Genomic DNA, 18232 nt, shown 5'->3' on the forward strand with positions numbered 1-18232 from the left:
TTGACTAAATGAGAGAATGATTTAAAGTGCTTAAGTGGTAACTATTGATAGAAATATTGAGGGAGAGAATCAAGATGGCGGCTAGGTGAGACAGCAAAAAAATACCTCCATGAAAAATACTAGATAAAAACCGGAAGGTGACCCAGAATACCGGTTTCAGCGATGCTCCAGCTGGACAAGGTCTACTAGAACCACAGAGGCCGTACACTTGGTGAAACCGGGAGTCTGCATTCTGAAACGAGTGAGTAAGCTGGCTGAAAGACCCGCAGCCATGCTGCGGTGTGGGGAAGCTGGGGGTTGGCATTTGGAGACGGACTGGTTCTTTTAAAAAAAAAAAAAAAAGGTGGGGGGAACACAGGAGCAGCTGGAGTTGCGACGGTGGGAACCGCACAGTGAAGCATGGCAGAAGCGGGCTGAGCTGGCCTCTCGGTGTCTGGCATGGAGGATAGCCCGCTGCAGATTCCCTCAGGGCCAGGGGAGCGGAGGGGAGAGCCGGAAGGAGGAGGAAACCCCACTGCTTGCAGCTGGCCCCCCGGAGGGCTGGAGACACTCCTGCCCAGGGCCGTGCCCACAGCCCAGAGCCGCACCAGTTGTCCTGGAGCTGGGAAGGAGGAACTGTGCGAGGGGGACATGGGTTGAGACGCCCCGTTCAGCCATCTTTGCATCAGGCTGAGAGCGCCCTTGCATGGCCTGACAGCCCAGGGCTTCCCTTGAGGGATGGCACACACTTGTGACGTAGCACAGCCTTCCCTCAGCAGAGGTCCTGGAAGATCACAGCTGAGAAGGGGGGCCCACTCGGAAAACCCAGGGACGCTACGTCAGTGCCGGTGGTTTGTGGGTCAACAACAGAGAGGGTCTGGGGCAGAACTGAAATGAAGGCTTAGACTCTTGCAGTGGCCTTGAATCTCTGGGAACACCTGGGGGGTTTGAATATTAAAGCTGCTCTGCCTCCCTAGCCACCCAGACACACGCCCCACATTCAGGGTGGACGACTCCAGCAACACACCCAAACTGAGTTCAACAACTGAACCCCACAAGAGTCATTTCCCCACACACCACAAAGACAAAATTGAGGAGAACTGACTTGAGGGGTATAGGTGACTCGCAGACACCAACTGCTGGTTAGTTAGAGAAAGTGTACGCCACCAACTTGTATTTCTGAAAAATTAGATTGGTATTTTTTTTTTTACAACTTGAAAGAACCCTATTAAGCAAAGCAAATGACAAGAGGCCGAAAACAACAGAAAATCTTAATGCATATAATAAAACCAGATGATATGGAGAACCCAATCCCAAACACCGAAGTCAAATTATCAGAAGAGACACAGTACTTGGCACAATTAATCAAAGAACTACAATCGAGGAACAAAAATATGGCAAAGGATATAAAGGACATGAAGAAGACCATGGCACAGGATATAAGGGACATGAAGAAGACCCTAGAATTGCAAGAGTAAATAAAAAAATAGAAGATCTTTTGGAAATAAGAGAAACTGTTGGCCAAATTAAAAAGACTTTGGATACTCATAATACAAGATTAGAGGAAGGTGAACAATGACTCAGTGTCCTAGAAGTCCACAGAACAGAAAATGAAAAAACAAAAGAAAGAATGGAGAAAAGAATCGAAAAAATCTAAATAGATCTCAGGGATATGATATATAAAATAAAACGTCCAAACTTAAGACTCATTGGTGTCCCAGAAGGAGAAGAGAATGGTAAAGGTCTAGAAAGAGTATTCAAAGAAATTGTTGGGGAAAACTTCCCAAACCTTCTACACCATATAAATACACAAAGCATAAATGCCCAGTGAACTCCAAATAGAATAAATCCAAATAAACCCACTCCAAGACATATTCTTATCAGACTCAAATACTGAAGAGAAGGAGCAAGTTCTGAAAGCAGCAAGAAAAAAGCAACTCCCCACATACAAAGGAAACAACGTAAGACTACTCAGTGGCCACCATGGAGGTGAGAAGGCAGTGGCATGACATTGAAAATTCTGAGAGAGAGAAATTTCCAACCAAGAATATTTTATCCAGCAAAACTCTCCTTCAAATTTGAGGGAGAGCTTAAATTTTTCACAGACAAACAAATGCTGAGAGAGTTTGCCAATAAAAGACCTGCCCTACTTCAGATACTAAAGGGAGCCCTACCGACAGAGAAAGAAAGAAAGTAGAAAGAGATATAGAGAATTTTAACAGACATATATAGAACCTTACATCCCAAATCACCAGGACACTCATTTTTCTCTAGTGATCACAGATCTTTCTCTGGAAGGGACCATATGCTGGGACATAAAACAAGCCTCAATAAATGTAAAAAAAAAAAAAAAAATGAATGTATTCAAAGCACATTCTCTGACCACAATGGAATACAAATAGAAGTCAATAATTTTTGAACTGTAACTCCACTGTTTACTTCCTACATGATATAAAATTCACAAACTCTAATGACAGATCAGTGGTTTTGAACTCAATGTAAAATACGTAATTTTTGACAAGAACTATATAAAGGTGGGGGAATGGAGGAATATAGGAACATAGTTTATGTGTCCTATTGAAGTTAAGTTGGTATCAAAGAAAAACAAGATTGTTATGGATTTAAGAGGCTAAATTTAAGCCCCACAGTAAACACAGATTATCAGAGAATATGACCATGGAGATGAAAAGTAGAGTATGGGTTAAGAGAAATGGGGAAAGGGGCAATGGGGAGTTAAGAAATGGGTGTAGGGTTGCTGTTTGAGGTGAAGGGAAATTTCTAGTAATGGATGGTGGGAAAGAGATAGCATTACAACATTCTAAATGTGATTAATCCCACTAATGGAATACTAAGGAGGGGGTGAAATGGGAAGATTTAGGCTGTATATATGTTTCCACAATTGAGAAAGAAAAAAAAAAGGCAGTCTAAATAGATGACAATTAAATGCCAAGGATGATCCTGGATGGGATCTGAGAATGGAGGACAGGAGGCTCAAAGGGACACAGTTGAGACATGAAAAAAAAAAAATATATATATATATATATATAGAATGTATAAGCTTTGTATCAATGTTGAATCTCTTGTATTTCTTAGCTGCGTTTAATGGGATTGCATAAAAGAATGTTCTTGTTCATGGGAATTGTATATGTGAATTATAGTGTTTGTTCAAGGATGTGTGCAGCTTGCTCTCATATGTTCAGAAGACAGAGCAATAGATGATGGATGATAGATAGGGAGGGAGGGAAGGAGGTAGGGAAAGAAATAGCTGTGTGACAGCATATTAAAGTTGATGGATTGCGGTATCGGGAGGGGGATTGGGGTATGCTGGAGTTCCATGTATGGAGTTTGTATTGTTTTTGCAACTTTTCCTATAACTTGGAATTTATTTCAAAATAAAAAAAAATGTATTGAATGGAATATAAAATTCAGTCATGAAATGTTTCATTTATTATGCAATTTCATTTAGCAGTTATACTTTGATCTTTTGTCATGCAAAAAATGTTAAAGGTATGAAATTGCTATTAAAAATGTTAACAAATATTTTTGTAAGTAAATGATATGCTTCAGTTAGCTACCTGATGACATTTAGAGTGCATACTCATATATGCATAATATGTAAGGTAAATGTTACTAATCTTTAAATATTTTCTTTCTACAGATATGTACATCTCATGATTGATATGAAGAAACTAGTCATGGGCCAAAGGTCAAGACACTTTGCTGAGAAATCTTGCTGCTGATGCTGCTCTATCAAGTCATACAAGGAGTGTTTGGTTTAAGGGAGATTTTCATATTTAAAAGATTTTCATCTTGGAAGTTTATCAAGTGAAAATCAGATTCTTTTGGGAAACATTTTCCTCTTAGTAAGTTATTCTTGTAATGGGCGATATGGCAAACAACTCAGTTGTGTATAGTGGTGTGAAAAACTCTTTGAAGGAAGCTAATCATGGTGGAGACTTTGGAGTTACACTCACGGAGCTGCGGGCTCTCATGGAGCTCAGGTCCACAGATGCATTACGTAAAATACAGGAAAGCTATGGAGACGTCTATGGAATTTGCTCCAAGTTGAAAACATCTCCTAACGAAGGTAAGTTTTATGATGTTTGTTTTTAGTCCTTTGTGTTGAGTATTGCTAATTTGGCTCATAAATAAACATACTTATATTTTCTTGGCTGTTATATGATTATGCCATACTTTTTGTGGTGTTAAAGTTGGGTAGTTAACAGATCGGTGTGGTTACAGTAAGTTTAGACCAAGAAATAATGTTTTAGATTGGTGAGATGAAACATATCGTACTATGGTGCATATTGTTGATACCTGTTTATGATAACAAGGTTGATTGTCTTTCTGCTCAAGCTAGAGTGGGTGGAACCAGGCTACTGGTAACCCAAGGGAATTCAGTGGAAATAAACTGTGCTCACTATCCTTCATTTTGCCAGATGGCTTAAAATAGTTACCACTGCCAGTAGCTAACTGAGTTGTTTTTTGCTTATGGGGCTTAACCTGAACTTTAATAATTATTTCAGGAAGTCCTAAGGCAAATGGAATGGTTAGGTGAGTTTGTGATGATTCAGCAAATATTTCCTTTGATTAAAAATATTTCATCAGTCTTTGAATTATGTTGAATTTCCCTATGCTCAGAGAAGCCTTTGGTTTCATAATTCTTTATTTGTGGCATGTTTTTGAGGATCAAGCAAGGAAAATTCATTATAACTTCACTGCATTATGGTCTTTGAAGTGGTTGGAGAGGGATGGGCCTTTTTGCATTGATTATAATGAACATAAAATTAAGGGTAGAAAGGTTCAGGAAGGTATTCCAAGTTGTAGAGGAGGAGGAACACATGAGGATAAAGAGTGTCACTTAGAGAAAAAGGAATGTTGTGTGATGACAATTTATTTTAGTAAGGGTGGGAAATTATTAATGCTTAAAATGTAAAGTGTATTAGTTTATATTCCAAAGCCTGTTCTAGAGAAATTAGGCAGAGATGTTTTTAACATTTTTTCTGAAATATCTTATACCGTGCTACTTATGATAAAATTTAAAGTGATAGCAAAAAGTTATGTATAAAATTGCTAAAAACTTTCAGATCATACCAAAAAAATTCTTCAAAACCTTTATGTAATTGATTGTACACAGCTAATCATTTTAATCACAGGTAGTTAACTTTGTTTTCTCAAGCATGATCTTGAGGAAGCTGGTATCAGTATTCCATTCATACTTTAAAGGGGCTTCTTCAGACCTCTTGGAGTATGCTCTTTTTCTGCAAGGCCTGCTAATTCTTCAAGATTTTCTGAATCTTTTCCTCAAGTTGGAACCATTAGAAGCATGGATTCCATATTTATCCCTTAGATATGCTATTTCATTTTAAGGTAGCTGGGATTGCTGTTCATGTACATTCAAGAAATTGGGAAAAAATCCATGAATTTATTATCCATGATAATAATTTGACGAAAGTTGGAGCTTGTTCAGCATGAACACCACTTTGAATTATTAGCTAAATTTATATCACTTTAGAGGTTTGTAAATATGCTGTTCTCAATGGGTAGATTCATTAATTCAGCTTAACCATATGTACTTAATACATTTAATCTAAAACCTATTTCCTGGATGTTTCTTGATCACCATCATTGATAGGAGATGTTAATATTAACAAGCCCTCAGTATTACAGTGTAGTTTGGTCATAAAGCAATATTGAACTTTAGTTTCAAACTTTCCCCAACCATGTCTTTGTATTTCTCTGCTATCGGTTAATCAGAATTCTGGTCTCCTAATAACTGAATACCCCTCCATGATGCATTCTCATTTTCACAGACATGATTTCTCATAACTTAGCACTAGAGATTTTTGTGTTTTTTTTTGGTTTTCAAAAATTGGAAAGCTATGGATAATTTCCAGAAAAATTCAGTGTCATTTGAAATTTAGTGAGGCAGTGTATGATGGTGGTTTAGAGCAAAGACTTCTGTGGTTTGGGCTAAACATTGCATGTTATTACACAGCTTCTTATATAAGTAGTTTTGTATGCAGATTATTGAAATTCCTCATCTTTAAGGTAGGGAAAATATTAGTAATCATCTCTGAGGATTGAATGAGAATGCATATAAAGCACTTCATATATAATGAACAATAACAGAAGCTATTTGGCTTTTACAGGCATTTTTCCATGTTCTTAAAAATGCTCATGAAGTGTTCTGTAAAAGATTTTATTGTGTATGTACTATGATGCAGTCACTCTACAGTTAGACTTAGGTTGTTTCAGTGGACATAATCTACTTAAATATCAGATTATTTTCTTAGCAGCTCTTTCCCCCAGGTCAGAGTGTGTGGGTGATTCATATTCCCAAATTGCTTTCGAGAAACATCACCTGTTTGCACACCACAAGCAATGTATAAGAAAGCTGTTTTTTGACAAATCTTTATCAGCATTAAGTTACTATATTTTTAAACTTCCTAATTTGATAGGTAAGAAATTTGATTTCTTCATATACCAAGGGGTTTTGATTATTTTTTTTCATTTATGGACCATAAGTGGTCACAGATTATATGTGCTAGTTACTGTCTGACCACTGGTTCATTTCTCTGTTTCTATTTCTTGCCTTTGTTTCCTGTGTTTCTATTTCTTTCCTTTTTTCCTTTTCTTATTGCCTATCAAGTTTGATATGTCCAAGGATTTTTTATTATGTAATAGTCTGTTCCCTTTTTGCTTTATTATTTTTCCCTCTTTTGTTCTTAGAAAGTTCTTACTCTGTTCCAGTATTTTGAATTTAATTTTTGCTAAAATTGGTACAAATACTATCTTAATTGTTTATATATAAAGTTTGCCATTTTAAAATGTTCTTTTAAAGAATGTGAAACAAGGCATTTACAGCATTATATTGTGTTTTTGGTTGTTGGAAGTATAAGTAAAAATAGCTACAGCCTTCACAGGAACGTTATTTTCAAAGGAATCTTCATAGTTTTAGTTTAATTTAGAAAATATTCATACAGAAAGCTTGTGAACATTTTGTCACTTATCGGCTAGGTAAATGACAATAAATGAAGCATGATCAGGAATGAGTAGCTAGTGTTTTGTATGCCTGAGGAAATGGTTTAGACAGCAAGTACTTTTTTGTTAGAATAACCCGTTTGTATCAGGAAAAAAGAGAATTAGAATGATTCTTCAAAGTACGTGAATTTCAATTAGGTAAAACTGAAGTGTTTACTTATTCCTTTAGTCCATTTTATCTTTTCTTTTATTCATTAATTCATTCATTAGCATATACAGTCTTTCAACATTTTGTAATATTGAAAATATTAAACTCTTTCAAAATATTGAAAATATTAAGTCTTTGAAAATATTTTGTAATATTTTATATATTCCATTAAGGAAAAATATTAGTTATAATTGTAAGATACCATCAATTTAAAATCACATCCCAGTACCAGAGATGTTAATAAAGTATACACATATCTGCAGCTTAAAATTGTTGAAATACAGTGTTTATTGGTTATCTCCTATGTGGCAGCCACTTTCTAGGACCTGGACATACATCTATGAATAAAACAAAAGAGTTGGGATATTCAGAAAGAAGTATCTGCATTTCTACTTCTCAGTATTTTTCGACAGCAGAAGTTAATGGCAAAAAATTTTTGGTATAAGGTTCAATTTATAAATCTGGTTTTAAAATATGTGCTATATATATAGGAATCTGTATTTGTGTTTCTTCCTCATTTGGCCTATCAGTTTATCACTTGTTTTCTGGCAGAGTAGTTTTTTAACTTCTTTTGGAGAATATCATTTGTGTAGTGATCAATAGGAAGTTTTTTGAATCAAATGTGATTTTCATAGTAAAAACTTTTCAGTATTCAGATTAACCATCTTCGCTTTTAAAGGAGCTGGAACTATGAATTTCAGGGTTAACTGGAATTGAAACTTTTAATTTCATATTATTAGATTTTTCTGTTAGAGTAAGTACCTGTCTCATAGTCCTCACAATCCAAGAGTGCCATTTTATACCAGAATAGACTTCTTATGACATCCTAACTTCACTAAATTTCCTTTTCAGTTTTTTCTTCTATGTGCCTATATGTATATGACTGTTTCTTATTCAGTTCTGAACCACATTTCTTAGACCTTTTATTTTGATGCTAGCTTTTGGTATCTTTTCCATTTTTATGTGTTCCTATGTTATCTATATTATATTTTATATTGAATGGTGAAGTAGACTCTAATAATAAGATTACTGGAATGTAAGCCGCTAACACTGATATCATGCTTTTCATTCAACAGTACTGTGTTAATCTAAGAATAAAAATGAATTCATAAAAATTAAAGACAGGTGCTGTGTGGTATTTTATAAGAGGCATAACTCCATGAGCTTGCAGTGAAGCATATGAGACACTTAGCTATTTAAGTGGAGTGGGAGAGAAAAAGGAAAAGGAAAAAAGTAATGGAAATCAGAAAAGGTGACAGTGGTAGAGAGAAAAACAAAAGAGGTATTGTGGAAGGAAGCAGGGTAAGATCAATAGCAATTGTCCCGTGCTGCCTAATGTTCTATAATTTTTCAGATGGCAGTTTATACTTGCAGCCACTAGAAGTAAGACAGCTAATAATGGTGTGCTTTGACTACATCTTTATGATATGTGATATCTTTATGGTATAAACTTACAGTCACATTTGGAAATGTATTTTAACTTTTTTAAAAAATCAGCCCTATGTAGACCCGGCATCGTGGGACGGAGAACATCTTCTTGACCAAAAGGGGGATGTGAAAGGAAATGAAATAAGCTTCAGTGGCAGAGAGATTTCAAAAGGAGCCGAGAGGTCACTCTGGTGGGCACTCTTACGCACACTTTAGACAACCCTTTTTATGTTCCAAAGAATTGGGGTAGCTGGTGGTGGATACCTGAAACTATCAAACTACAACCCAGAACCCATGAATCTCGAAGACAGTTGTATAAAAATGTAGCTTATGAGGGGTGACAATGGGATTGGGAAAGCCATAAGGACCATACTTCACTTTGTCTAGTTTATGGATGGATGAGTAGAAAAATAGGGGAAGGAAACAAACAGACAAAGGTACCCAGTGTTCTTTTTTACTTCAACTGCTCTTTTTCACTCTAATTATTATTCTTGTTATTTTTGTGTGTGTGCTAATGAAGGTGTCAGGGATTGATTTAGGTGATGAATGTACAACTATGTAATGGTACTGTAAACAATCGAAAGTACGATTTGTTTTGTATGACTACATGGTATGTGAATATATCTCAATAAAATGAAGATAAAAAAAAAAAATCAGCCCTTCCTTTGCCCAGGATAAATCATTATTGACTTTATGCAAGTACAAGAAAGCTCTAATGCCCTGATGAGTATGCTTGGTTATACAGGTTGGCACAGCCTTCTCAGGCATTCAGCAAGTATTTGCATGACCATTATGTGCCAGGCATATATGTTTTAATACTTATTTAGAGTTGTCAGTGAGAATTTTATATTGATAGTCTTGCATGACCTTATCCTAGAAATTTATTGCTGCTGTTATAGAGAATTTTACATTTAATTTAATACTTGCTCAAGTCACTAATTTTTATCACTTGCGAACTTTTTAAAGATGGTTGTAACACTGGGTGCTTCTCCTATAACTCTGTAGCATATATATTATTTTTTAAAGTCTTACTTGATAGAGCCTGAAGTAGCATGACTCTTAAGAGTTCATTGAAGTTCAGTTTTCTGAGTACAATAAATACATGTCCTTCTCAGGACATTCTCCCTTGGCTTTTATAACACTGTACCCTTAGGGTTTTCTTTCTTCCTATCTGGCAAATCTCATCAGACTCCTACTCTTCCTTTAAATGTTGGTGGTCCTCATTTTGTGTTCTAAACCCTTTTCGTTTATGTTCTCTCCCTAGATGATGCCATCCCCTCTTACGATTTCATTTATCATTCATTTACTTGTGCCTCCCAAGTCTGTATCTCCAGTCCAGGTTCTCCCAAACTTTGGGCCTTAAAAAGACTCATTCCAGACTTTCTTGTCTGGGAACATACTTTTTCTTGTTCCCCTCTCTAGCACCTTGTTACCTAAGCTAGAACAAGAGGTGGGCTTCTTGACTTTGAGATGAATTTTTCTCCTGTTGCTACTCGGTTGGTTACTAAGTCTTGGAAATTTTCGCTCCCAACTTTATCTTAACTCTTAACTCAAGGGTGTCCTCTCCTATACCTCCGTACTTCCACTGACCTGTTTGAGGCCACTGTCTGCTCTTGGAGTAATTCAGGTGTCTGCAATTCTGGTGTCTGTTCCTCTATCCCTTCACATTGCTTGTCACTTCCCTAGTTAGAGCTGGCAGTGGTTTTGCGTTTCTTTTAGAATGAAGTTCAGACTTCACACTGATGTTTATGAAGCTTCTTGGGATCTGGCCCCTGCGTACATCTCTAATCTCATCTCTTCTCCCCTCTCCACCTCTTCTCAATATTTGAGCCATAGCAGTTTCTTCGATTTTCATAAATACTATTATACCCAAGTCCAGCCTTATTTCTGGGCTTCTTAGTTACTGATCTCTCCACCTAAAACAGTTTATCTCATCCTTCACATGAATGTTTTATCTTCTAATCATTCTCAAGATCTCACATTAGACATCTTGGCATTCCCTGATCTCTGCCAAACCCCTAAATTTGGGTTCCATTTCCCTTTGTGTACTCCCATAACATCCTCAGCAAATTCATCAAAATACTTAACACTCTGGGTCAGTCTCCCACCAAACTATGAATTCTTTGAGGGCAAGAACCAGGGAAAGGAATCCTATCTGACTTATTTTCCTTTGTATGCTTAGTGCCTGTCACCATGGCTGGCACATGATAGGTACACAGGAATGAATGAATGAATTTGACTTTAGGCCAGTAGCTCTTAACTTTTGGGGATCACCTACTCTTTTGAAATTGAGAATATGGTGAGAGTGTTAGACTGTTTCCCCAGAAGAATGCACATACACACATTTTTCACATACTTTCTTAGCCTGCATGTTTTCCCATGGCCCTGTTGTAGAAGCCAGGTTGACTAATGCCACCACTACCATCATTACTCACACATACACACACACAATTTAAAGTACAGAGTTTGATAGACTGTAGTATGTGTTGTGTATTAGCCATGATATTCAGTTAAAACTACTTGTTTCCTATATTCCGGTACCCACCCATTCCTGTTTTCTAAATTAGAATATGATTTTATTAGTACCAACAGTTGGGATGCCACATTTTCCTACAGAACATCAAGGTATATGTTTGCATTTTATTCCATAATATGTCATGTTCTTTTCAAATATAAAGACAATGCTATTGAGCCATAATATCTTAATAGAATGAATATAGGTTTTTCTAACTCCTCCCACTGGTGGATCCAGATCCCAGAATCATATAATTCTGAGCCTGCTTTTGCCATCATTGGAATATATTTTCTCTTGAAGCTAAGTAGGCCATAAGGAGATCAAGCCCGTGTATTTTGGTTTTATTGCCACTACACTAAAACTGAGCCAACAGGACTAGACAAAAGATTTCACATTCTCTTACTCCTAAGTTATTCCTAGTGACTTGATATCTTGTCTTCTATATTTTTAAAACTATATCATGCCAGGCGCTGAGCAGAGGCCGTGTGGGGTGACGCAGTACCTGGGGGACGTGCTCCCGGCCTCCTTTCCGATCTGCTTTAAGTAGACTTTTCCTTAATCCAGCACTCACCCTGTTACTGCAGTCTTTTAGCTGTTTTATGGAGTGTTGAGAAAGATGTTTCTACCAATTCTTGCTGATTGTTCAAAGCTTCTGCTGGAGGATGGAGCCCTGAAGCCTCTCACTCCGCCATCATCATCAAGGCAAACTCTGCAAATATGTCCCGGCCCGCGGGACGATCAACGGAAGCTCCAAGTCCTGTGAAGGAAGAATGGTATGGGACAAGAGACACGAGGAATGACAGCAAGACAGCATGGTTGGAGATTGCTCGTCCCAGTGTTGATAAAGGTCTTTTTCTTCATGGAAGAGGACACGGGGTAGCACAGCCACCAAGAGGCACATTTCCTTAGTTTCAGTGAGGGCTTTTGCTGATACGCAAGGAGTAAGCCCCGTGGAAGAGCACAGCCATTTTGCCCCTGTAGGGGGAATCACGTTGGGCGCCAGTTGTCCCGGCCCGCGGGACGATCAATGGAAGCTCCAAGTCCTGTGAAGGAAGAATGGTATGGGACAAGAGACACAAGGAATGACAGCAAGACAGGTTTCTGATCAAGCTGCAAAACTTTATTGAAGAGGCAGGGTATATATGCCCTGGAGGGAGAGGGGGTGGCTAATAAGGACAGATAGCGGTCTGGGATTGGTGATTGCTGTTGCTAGGGTGGATGGCCAATGGGCGGCTACTGTTTAGGCGCGAACTAGCTACTGCTTAGGCGGGAACTACTGTTACTTCCTTGAAGAAGGCTAATTATAGCTTAAGCTGTTTTTGCATCAGCCCTGGCGGCCATGTTGCATGTTACTGGTATCGCTGAAGGTGAATATTATATATGCTACCTTAATTGTCCCCAACACAAATAAACTCCCTACCCTCCCCCAGCATGGGACGTGACTCCCAGGCATGAACCTGGCCCCCGCATTGTGAGATTGACCAATGCCTTCCTGACCAAAAGGGGGAAGAGAAGTGAAATAAAATAAAGTTTCAGTGGCTGAGAAATTTCAAACAGAGTTGAGACATCATACTGGAGGTTACTCTTAATGCAAACTTCAGCCAGGTCGTGCAAATGCCACAGTATGCCAAGCCCCAACGAACAGTATTCCTGAAAACCCCAAAGAATACCCTGGGCTCTACCTAAGACTCTATAAACATTTTAGCTATGAAGTTTATTTTTTCAGAAACTTAAAGCCTCCAGATGGATCCTATGCCAGATGAGCACTGAAACGCAGATGTACCAGTCTCTCCAAGAACGTCAACTAGTTTCATTCCTCTACCCCATAATACTGACACCTCTTTTCAGCATAATAAGATTAGAATACTTATTGTCCAGATATCACAGAAGATTGAAAGAATGATGAAATGAGAGGGAGGAGTTGTAGCTAAAAAGTTAGGAGTTAACAAATGATCACGATACTGACTCATTATATAGATACTTCTTTTTTAGTTTCTAGTGTATTAGAATAACCAGAAGGAAATATCTGTTGAACTATAATCTGGTAGCCTTGATCTTTGATAATGATTGTATAACTGTATAGTTTTCATCTTGTGACCATGTGATTGTAAAAACCTGTGACTAACACCCACTTTATCCAGTGTATGGGTAGATAAGTAATAAAATAAAGACATGCATAAAAAAAAATAAGTTGGGAATATGGGATAAAATACCCCTACATAAACTATGGACAATAGTTAATAGTACTATGTGCTGGTTTGAATGTATTATGTCCCCCAAAATCCATTGTCTTTGATGTAATTTTGTGTGGGCAGAGGTATCAGTGTTGATTAGATTGTAATTCTTTGAGTGTTTCCATGGAGATGCGCCCCACCCAACTGTGGTTGATGACTCTGATTGGATAATTTCCATGGAGGTGTTACCCCACTCATTCAGGGTGGGTCTAAGTTGAATCACTGGAGCCATATAAATGAGCTGACAAATAGAAGGAACTCAGTGCAGCTGTGAGTGACATGTTGAAGAGCAACTGAGAGTGACATTTTGAAGAGGAGCTACAGCCAAGAGGGATACTTTGAAGAAAGCACAGGGGCTGCAGATGAGAGAGTTTGAAGACGGCCATTGAAAGCAGACTCTTGCTCTGGAGAAGCTAAGAGAGGATAAATACCCCAAGTGCAACTAAGAGTGACATTTTTGAGGAACTGCAGCCTAGAGAGGAACGTCCTGGGAGAAAGCCATTTTGAAACCGAACTTTGGAGCAGACACCAGCCACGTGCCTTCCCAGCTAACAGAGGTTTTCCAGACACCAGTGGCCATCCTCCAGTGAAGGTACCCAATTGCTGATGTGTTACTTTGGACACTTTATGGCCTTAAGACTGTAACTTTGTAACCATATAAACCCCTTTAATAAAAGCCAATCCATCTCTGGTGTTTTGCATTCTGGCAGCATTAGCAAACTAGAACATACTACTATAATAATCTCTCATCAGTTGTAACAAATGTTTAAAAAAGTAGAATTGCAAAAAAGTGCTATCATCAATTGTAACAAATTTTCCTCACCAATGCAAGTGTTGGTGGGGGAGGTTATGGAAATCCTGTATTTTATGCATGATTGTAAACCCACAACTTCTCCAATAAAAATTTATTTTAATTAAAAAAAAAAAAAACAAAAACTATATCATGTCCCATTACCAGTTCCACTGGTTTATTTGTATCTCTCCCCACAAACTTGGCTTTCTTCTCCTTTAAAGTGGAAGCTTCTTCCTGCGCTTGTGTTAGGCTAACACCTCCACTTTGGATTCTTTTCCCTTTTGCCTTGCTTTCTTTGCTGTATCATCAGTTTCCTCTTGTCTACTTGATCATTTCCATTGGAAAATAACTTGCTTTGATATCTCACCCATCTTTAAAAAATAAAATACATATAAAACCCATTTGAATTCACCACACTGCTTTTATTTCTTCCTCCTCTGCATCACTCTTCTGGAAAAAGTTACATACTCATTGTTTCCACTTACTCGTTCCCATTCTTTGTTCAACTTTTTCTAATCAGACTTTCTTCCACATCACTTCACTGGAAGGTCCCTTATCAAGGTCATGCTCCATCTAGTGAAAAGCCAGTGGTTCAGTGATCCGTTCTCTGTCCTTGTTTCTAGGCTCCTGTAGTACTGCGTGCATCTGTTGTGTTTTCACTCCCCCTTGCTGGCTGTTTCTTCTCAGTTGCCTTTGGCTTGTCTTTCTCTACCTTTAACCATCAAATGTTGGTGAGTGCCGAAAGCTCTAACCTCAGCCCTGCTCTCGTCTTGTCTACTTACTCTCTCTCTCTGGAAGCTCTCATCAGGCCCATGGTTCCAGAATCACCTATATATAAATGACTCTGGCTCAAACTGCTCCCTGAGTTCTGAACATGGATAACCAGCTACTTACTAGAAAATTTGGCTTGTTTGTTTAATGGGCATCTCATATTTAAATCTATAAAACAGAGCCATTAATTCTTGTCTCCCTCCTTGCCCCCAGTTCTGCAATTCCCAAAGCCTGCTTTATCATGGTAAATGACACTGTTGTCCATCCACTCAGGTACTTGGGCAAAAACATCTGAAAATCATTCTTCATTCCTCTCTTTGCTTCTCACCCACATCCAGTCCTTCAGCAAGTTCTGTCCAATATCTGTCTAAGATACCTGACACATCTCTTCTAAAGTTCATTGTCAAGCTGCCAGGACTGTACTGCAACAGCCTCTCAACCCGTCTTTCTCCTCCACTCCTTAACCCTTCAGTTGATTTTTCACACAACAATTGAAATTATGTTTCTAAAATGCAGGTTAATTATCACTGCCATGCTTTAAAACCTTCTGGTGGTTTTCTTCCATTGCTCTTAGAATAAATGCCAAACCATGCTCCTTTTTTCTCTATGATCTTCTGTCTGGCTGCTTTATCCATTTTAACCCTCTCTTTTAACCCCTTAGCCACAGTGGATTTATTTCTGACCCTTGACTCTTCTAACCTTGTTTTGGTCTTAAGGCTTTTGTCCTTGGTTTTGTTCTCGGAATGCTCTGCTGTAAGGTCTTGCTGCTGACTCCTCATCATTCAGAACTGAAGTCAGATGCAGCCTCCTTGGGAATGCCAACACAGTCATGAGAACTCTATTTTTATTGTTACCTTCTTTAATCTACTTTGTTACACTTATTTGTACCTGTAATTATTTTAGTTGTCTGTTGGTCTCCTTCCAGTATAATATAATCTTGTTGAAAGTAGGAACTGTCCTGTTCACACTGATGACTCAGCCCATAGAACAGTCCCTGGAAGTAAGTACCCATTCAGTAAATACCTGTCAGTGAACAGACTATTGTTACAAAGCTCTTAACTTCATTATATTTAGATTATGTAAATGTATTATTACAATACAAATTAAGTGCTCCCAAAATGGAATTAAAGCCTATAATGTTCAGTCAGCTTGTAATTTGCCTTTCCCCTTACTTACTTTAATAACAGCTCCCCTGTAATTTATGATTTACACACTGTTCATTTACCTTCTCCTTTGGTCCTTCAAAGACCTTGTAAGACAAACAAATGTTAATGGCCCCCCACTCCCTCCACTTTGCTCCCTGTGCCAGTTTGAAACTGTTATGGAGCCCAGAAGAGCCATGATCTTTTAACCCAATCTTGTTGGGTGGAACTTTTTATTGAGTGTTGCCATGGAAATGTGACCCACTCAACTGTGGGTGAGAACTCCAATTAAATTATTTCCGTGGAGGTGTGAACCCCGCCCATTCAGGGTGGATCTCGATTAGTTTACTAGAGTACTTAAGAGTTCAAGAGCCAACACGGACCTAGATGCTTAGAGGTGGTTGGAGATGCAGACAGAAAGATGTTTGAAGATACTAAGCTAAGAGGTGAAGCCCCGAGTTTGGCCCGGAGAAGCTAAGGGAGGACCCCCACATGCTTAGAGAGAAATGCTCTGGGAGAAAGAAGCAAAGATGCACAGGAGCTGAGAGACAGGAGCAAAGACAGAAGCCCAGAGACATTTTGGAGAAAGACATTTTGAAACACAACCTGGGAGCAAAGGACAAGCAGACGCCAGCCATGTGCCTTCCCAGCTGGCAGAGGTGTTCCAGACACCTTCTGCTGTTCTTCAGTGAAGGTATCACCCTGTTGATGCCTTAGTCTGGACACTTCTATGGCTTTAGAATTGTAAATTTGTAACCTGATAAATCCCCTTTATGAAAGCTAATCCATTTCTGGTATTTTGCATGTGGCAGCATTAGCAAACCGGAATACTCCCTAAAGAGGTTAAGTGACTTGTACAAGATTTCAGTATGTGAACTAGAACCTAGGACTGCTGATTTCTAAACTAGACATATCTTGGTGTGGTGGTCCTGGATGCATGCTTATGTGTTCAGTAGAGGTTTCAAAGAATTATAATAACCTTAGGAACAGCTGCTTTTTGTTTCTTCCCAAATTTCCCCAAGACATATTTTTAAACTATTTTTCACTCTGTGGGTGTTTTCTTCTGCAAAAAACATAAATTATTCATCCCTGTCATAACTAATGTAAGTAAAAATGTGATCAATTCATTTTGTAGTTATAGAGGTGATGTTTAAAATTACCGGATGTTATATGTATGTATTATCTGGCAGGCCCTGTTAAGTGTGAGTTAAACTGATATGATCAGTATCTTCAAACAGATTTCTTAGAAGGCACAGAACATTTATTATATACACTTAAATAAGCATTTTGGACACAAGTCTTGCTATAGGAGGGTTCTTTGAATTCAAGACATGTATGTTTTAGAGATTGAGGAATAGACAGATCTAGTTAATATCTGTTTCCAGGCTTCTGATTTCATTGAATCTGAAAGCAGGAAAAACAGTCTCAGCTCACCTCATAAATCTGTAAAACGAGTAAATTTTGTTTTGTGGAAAACCTCACTGCATTGATTATTCTCTCCTCCAGTTGTACTCTGGACCAATTACAGCCAGTTGTAATTGAGTTGCACTGATCTAGTCTGAAGGTACAGTGTGTACATTCTAAATTATAATTTTCAAATTTCATCTCATTGTCTTTCTCCATGATGAGTTATTACAGTCCTTTACTGACTTTCTTACTAGTTACTCTCTCAAAGCTTAGAGCTCTGTGGAAACTTTCCTCATCAGAAATCTAAAATGTTTTCTGAATCACCCAGTATGGACCCTGTTGTGGTTACTAGTGAAAACAATCTAGTTTGTACCTTCAACCAAATAAAAAATTATTTTAAATCTACATATTCGTTTCTCATTGTTTATTCTGACAGTGTACTCTTTTTGTTCTCTCTCATCTATTCTCTGCTGGCCTCAGCATGGAGATTAATAGCGAAAAGATTTAAAGCTGGGAACCTCCCAATAATTTACTACATTTTCCTGTCCTCCTCCTTTGCGGTTCTCTTCAGATGGGCTCTTGCCAAAAAATGAGTTGGAGTTAGATTTAATAAGAATAATTAAAAGTCAAGTCTTTCTGTATCTTTGTACCCCTCCCCAACATTCTTAAGTTAAGGAAAAATGGCATTTGTCACTGCTTCCTGTCTTTATGTTCCTATGCTAACATATGCATGTGCATACACTGCATTAGTTAATTGGGCTTTATCTAGAG

The 18232-nt window shown here is 38.1% G+C and overlaps 1 protein-coding gene across 3 annotated transcripts in view; it reads left to right on the forward strand.

The window, feature by feature from the left end:
- Nucleotides 1–18232, forward strand: part of ATP2B1 (ATPase plasma membrane Ca2+ transporting 1) — a 144998-nt gene that overhangs the window by 66657 nt on the left and 60109 nt on the right. For all 3 annotated transcript variants that reach the window (XM_037847109.1, XM_037847107.1, XM_037847108.1), the window contains exon 2: nucleotides 3638–4066. In XM_037847109.1, the coding sequence (XP_037703037.1) occupies nucleotides 3859–4066 (208 nt within the window). In that variant the 5' untranslated portion in view covers nucleotides 3638–3858. The remainder of the gene's footprint in view (nucleotides 1–3637; nucleotides 4067–18232) is intronic.

Source organism: Choloepus didactylus, chromosome 8 (genome assembly GCF_015220235.1).
Source record: "Choloepus didactylus isolate mChoDid1 chromosome 8, mChoDid1.pri, whole genome shotgun sequence".
Lineage (NCBI taxonomy): Eukaryota > Metazoa > Chordata > Mammalia > Pilosa > Megalonychidae > Choloepus > Choloepus didactylus.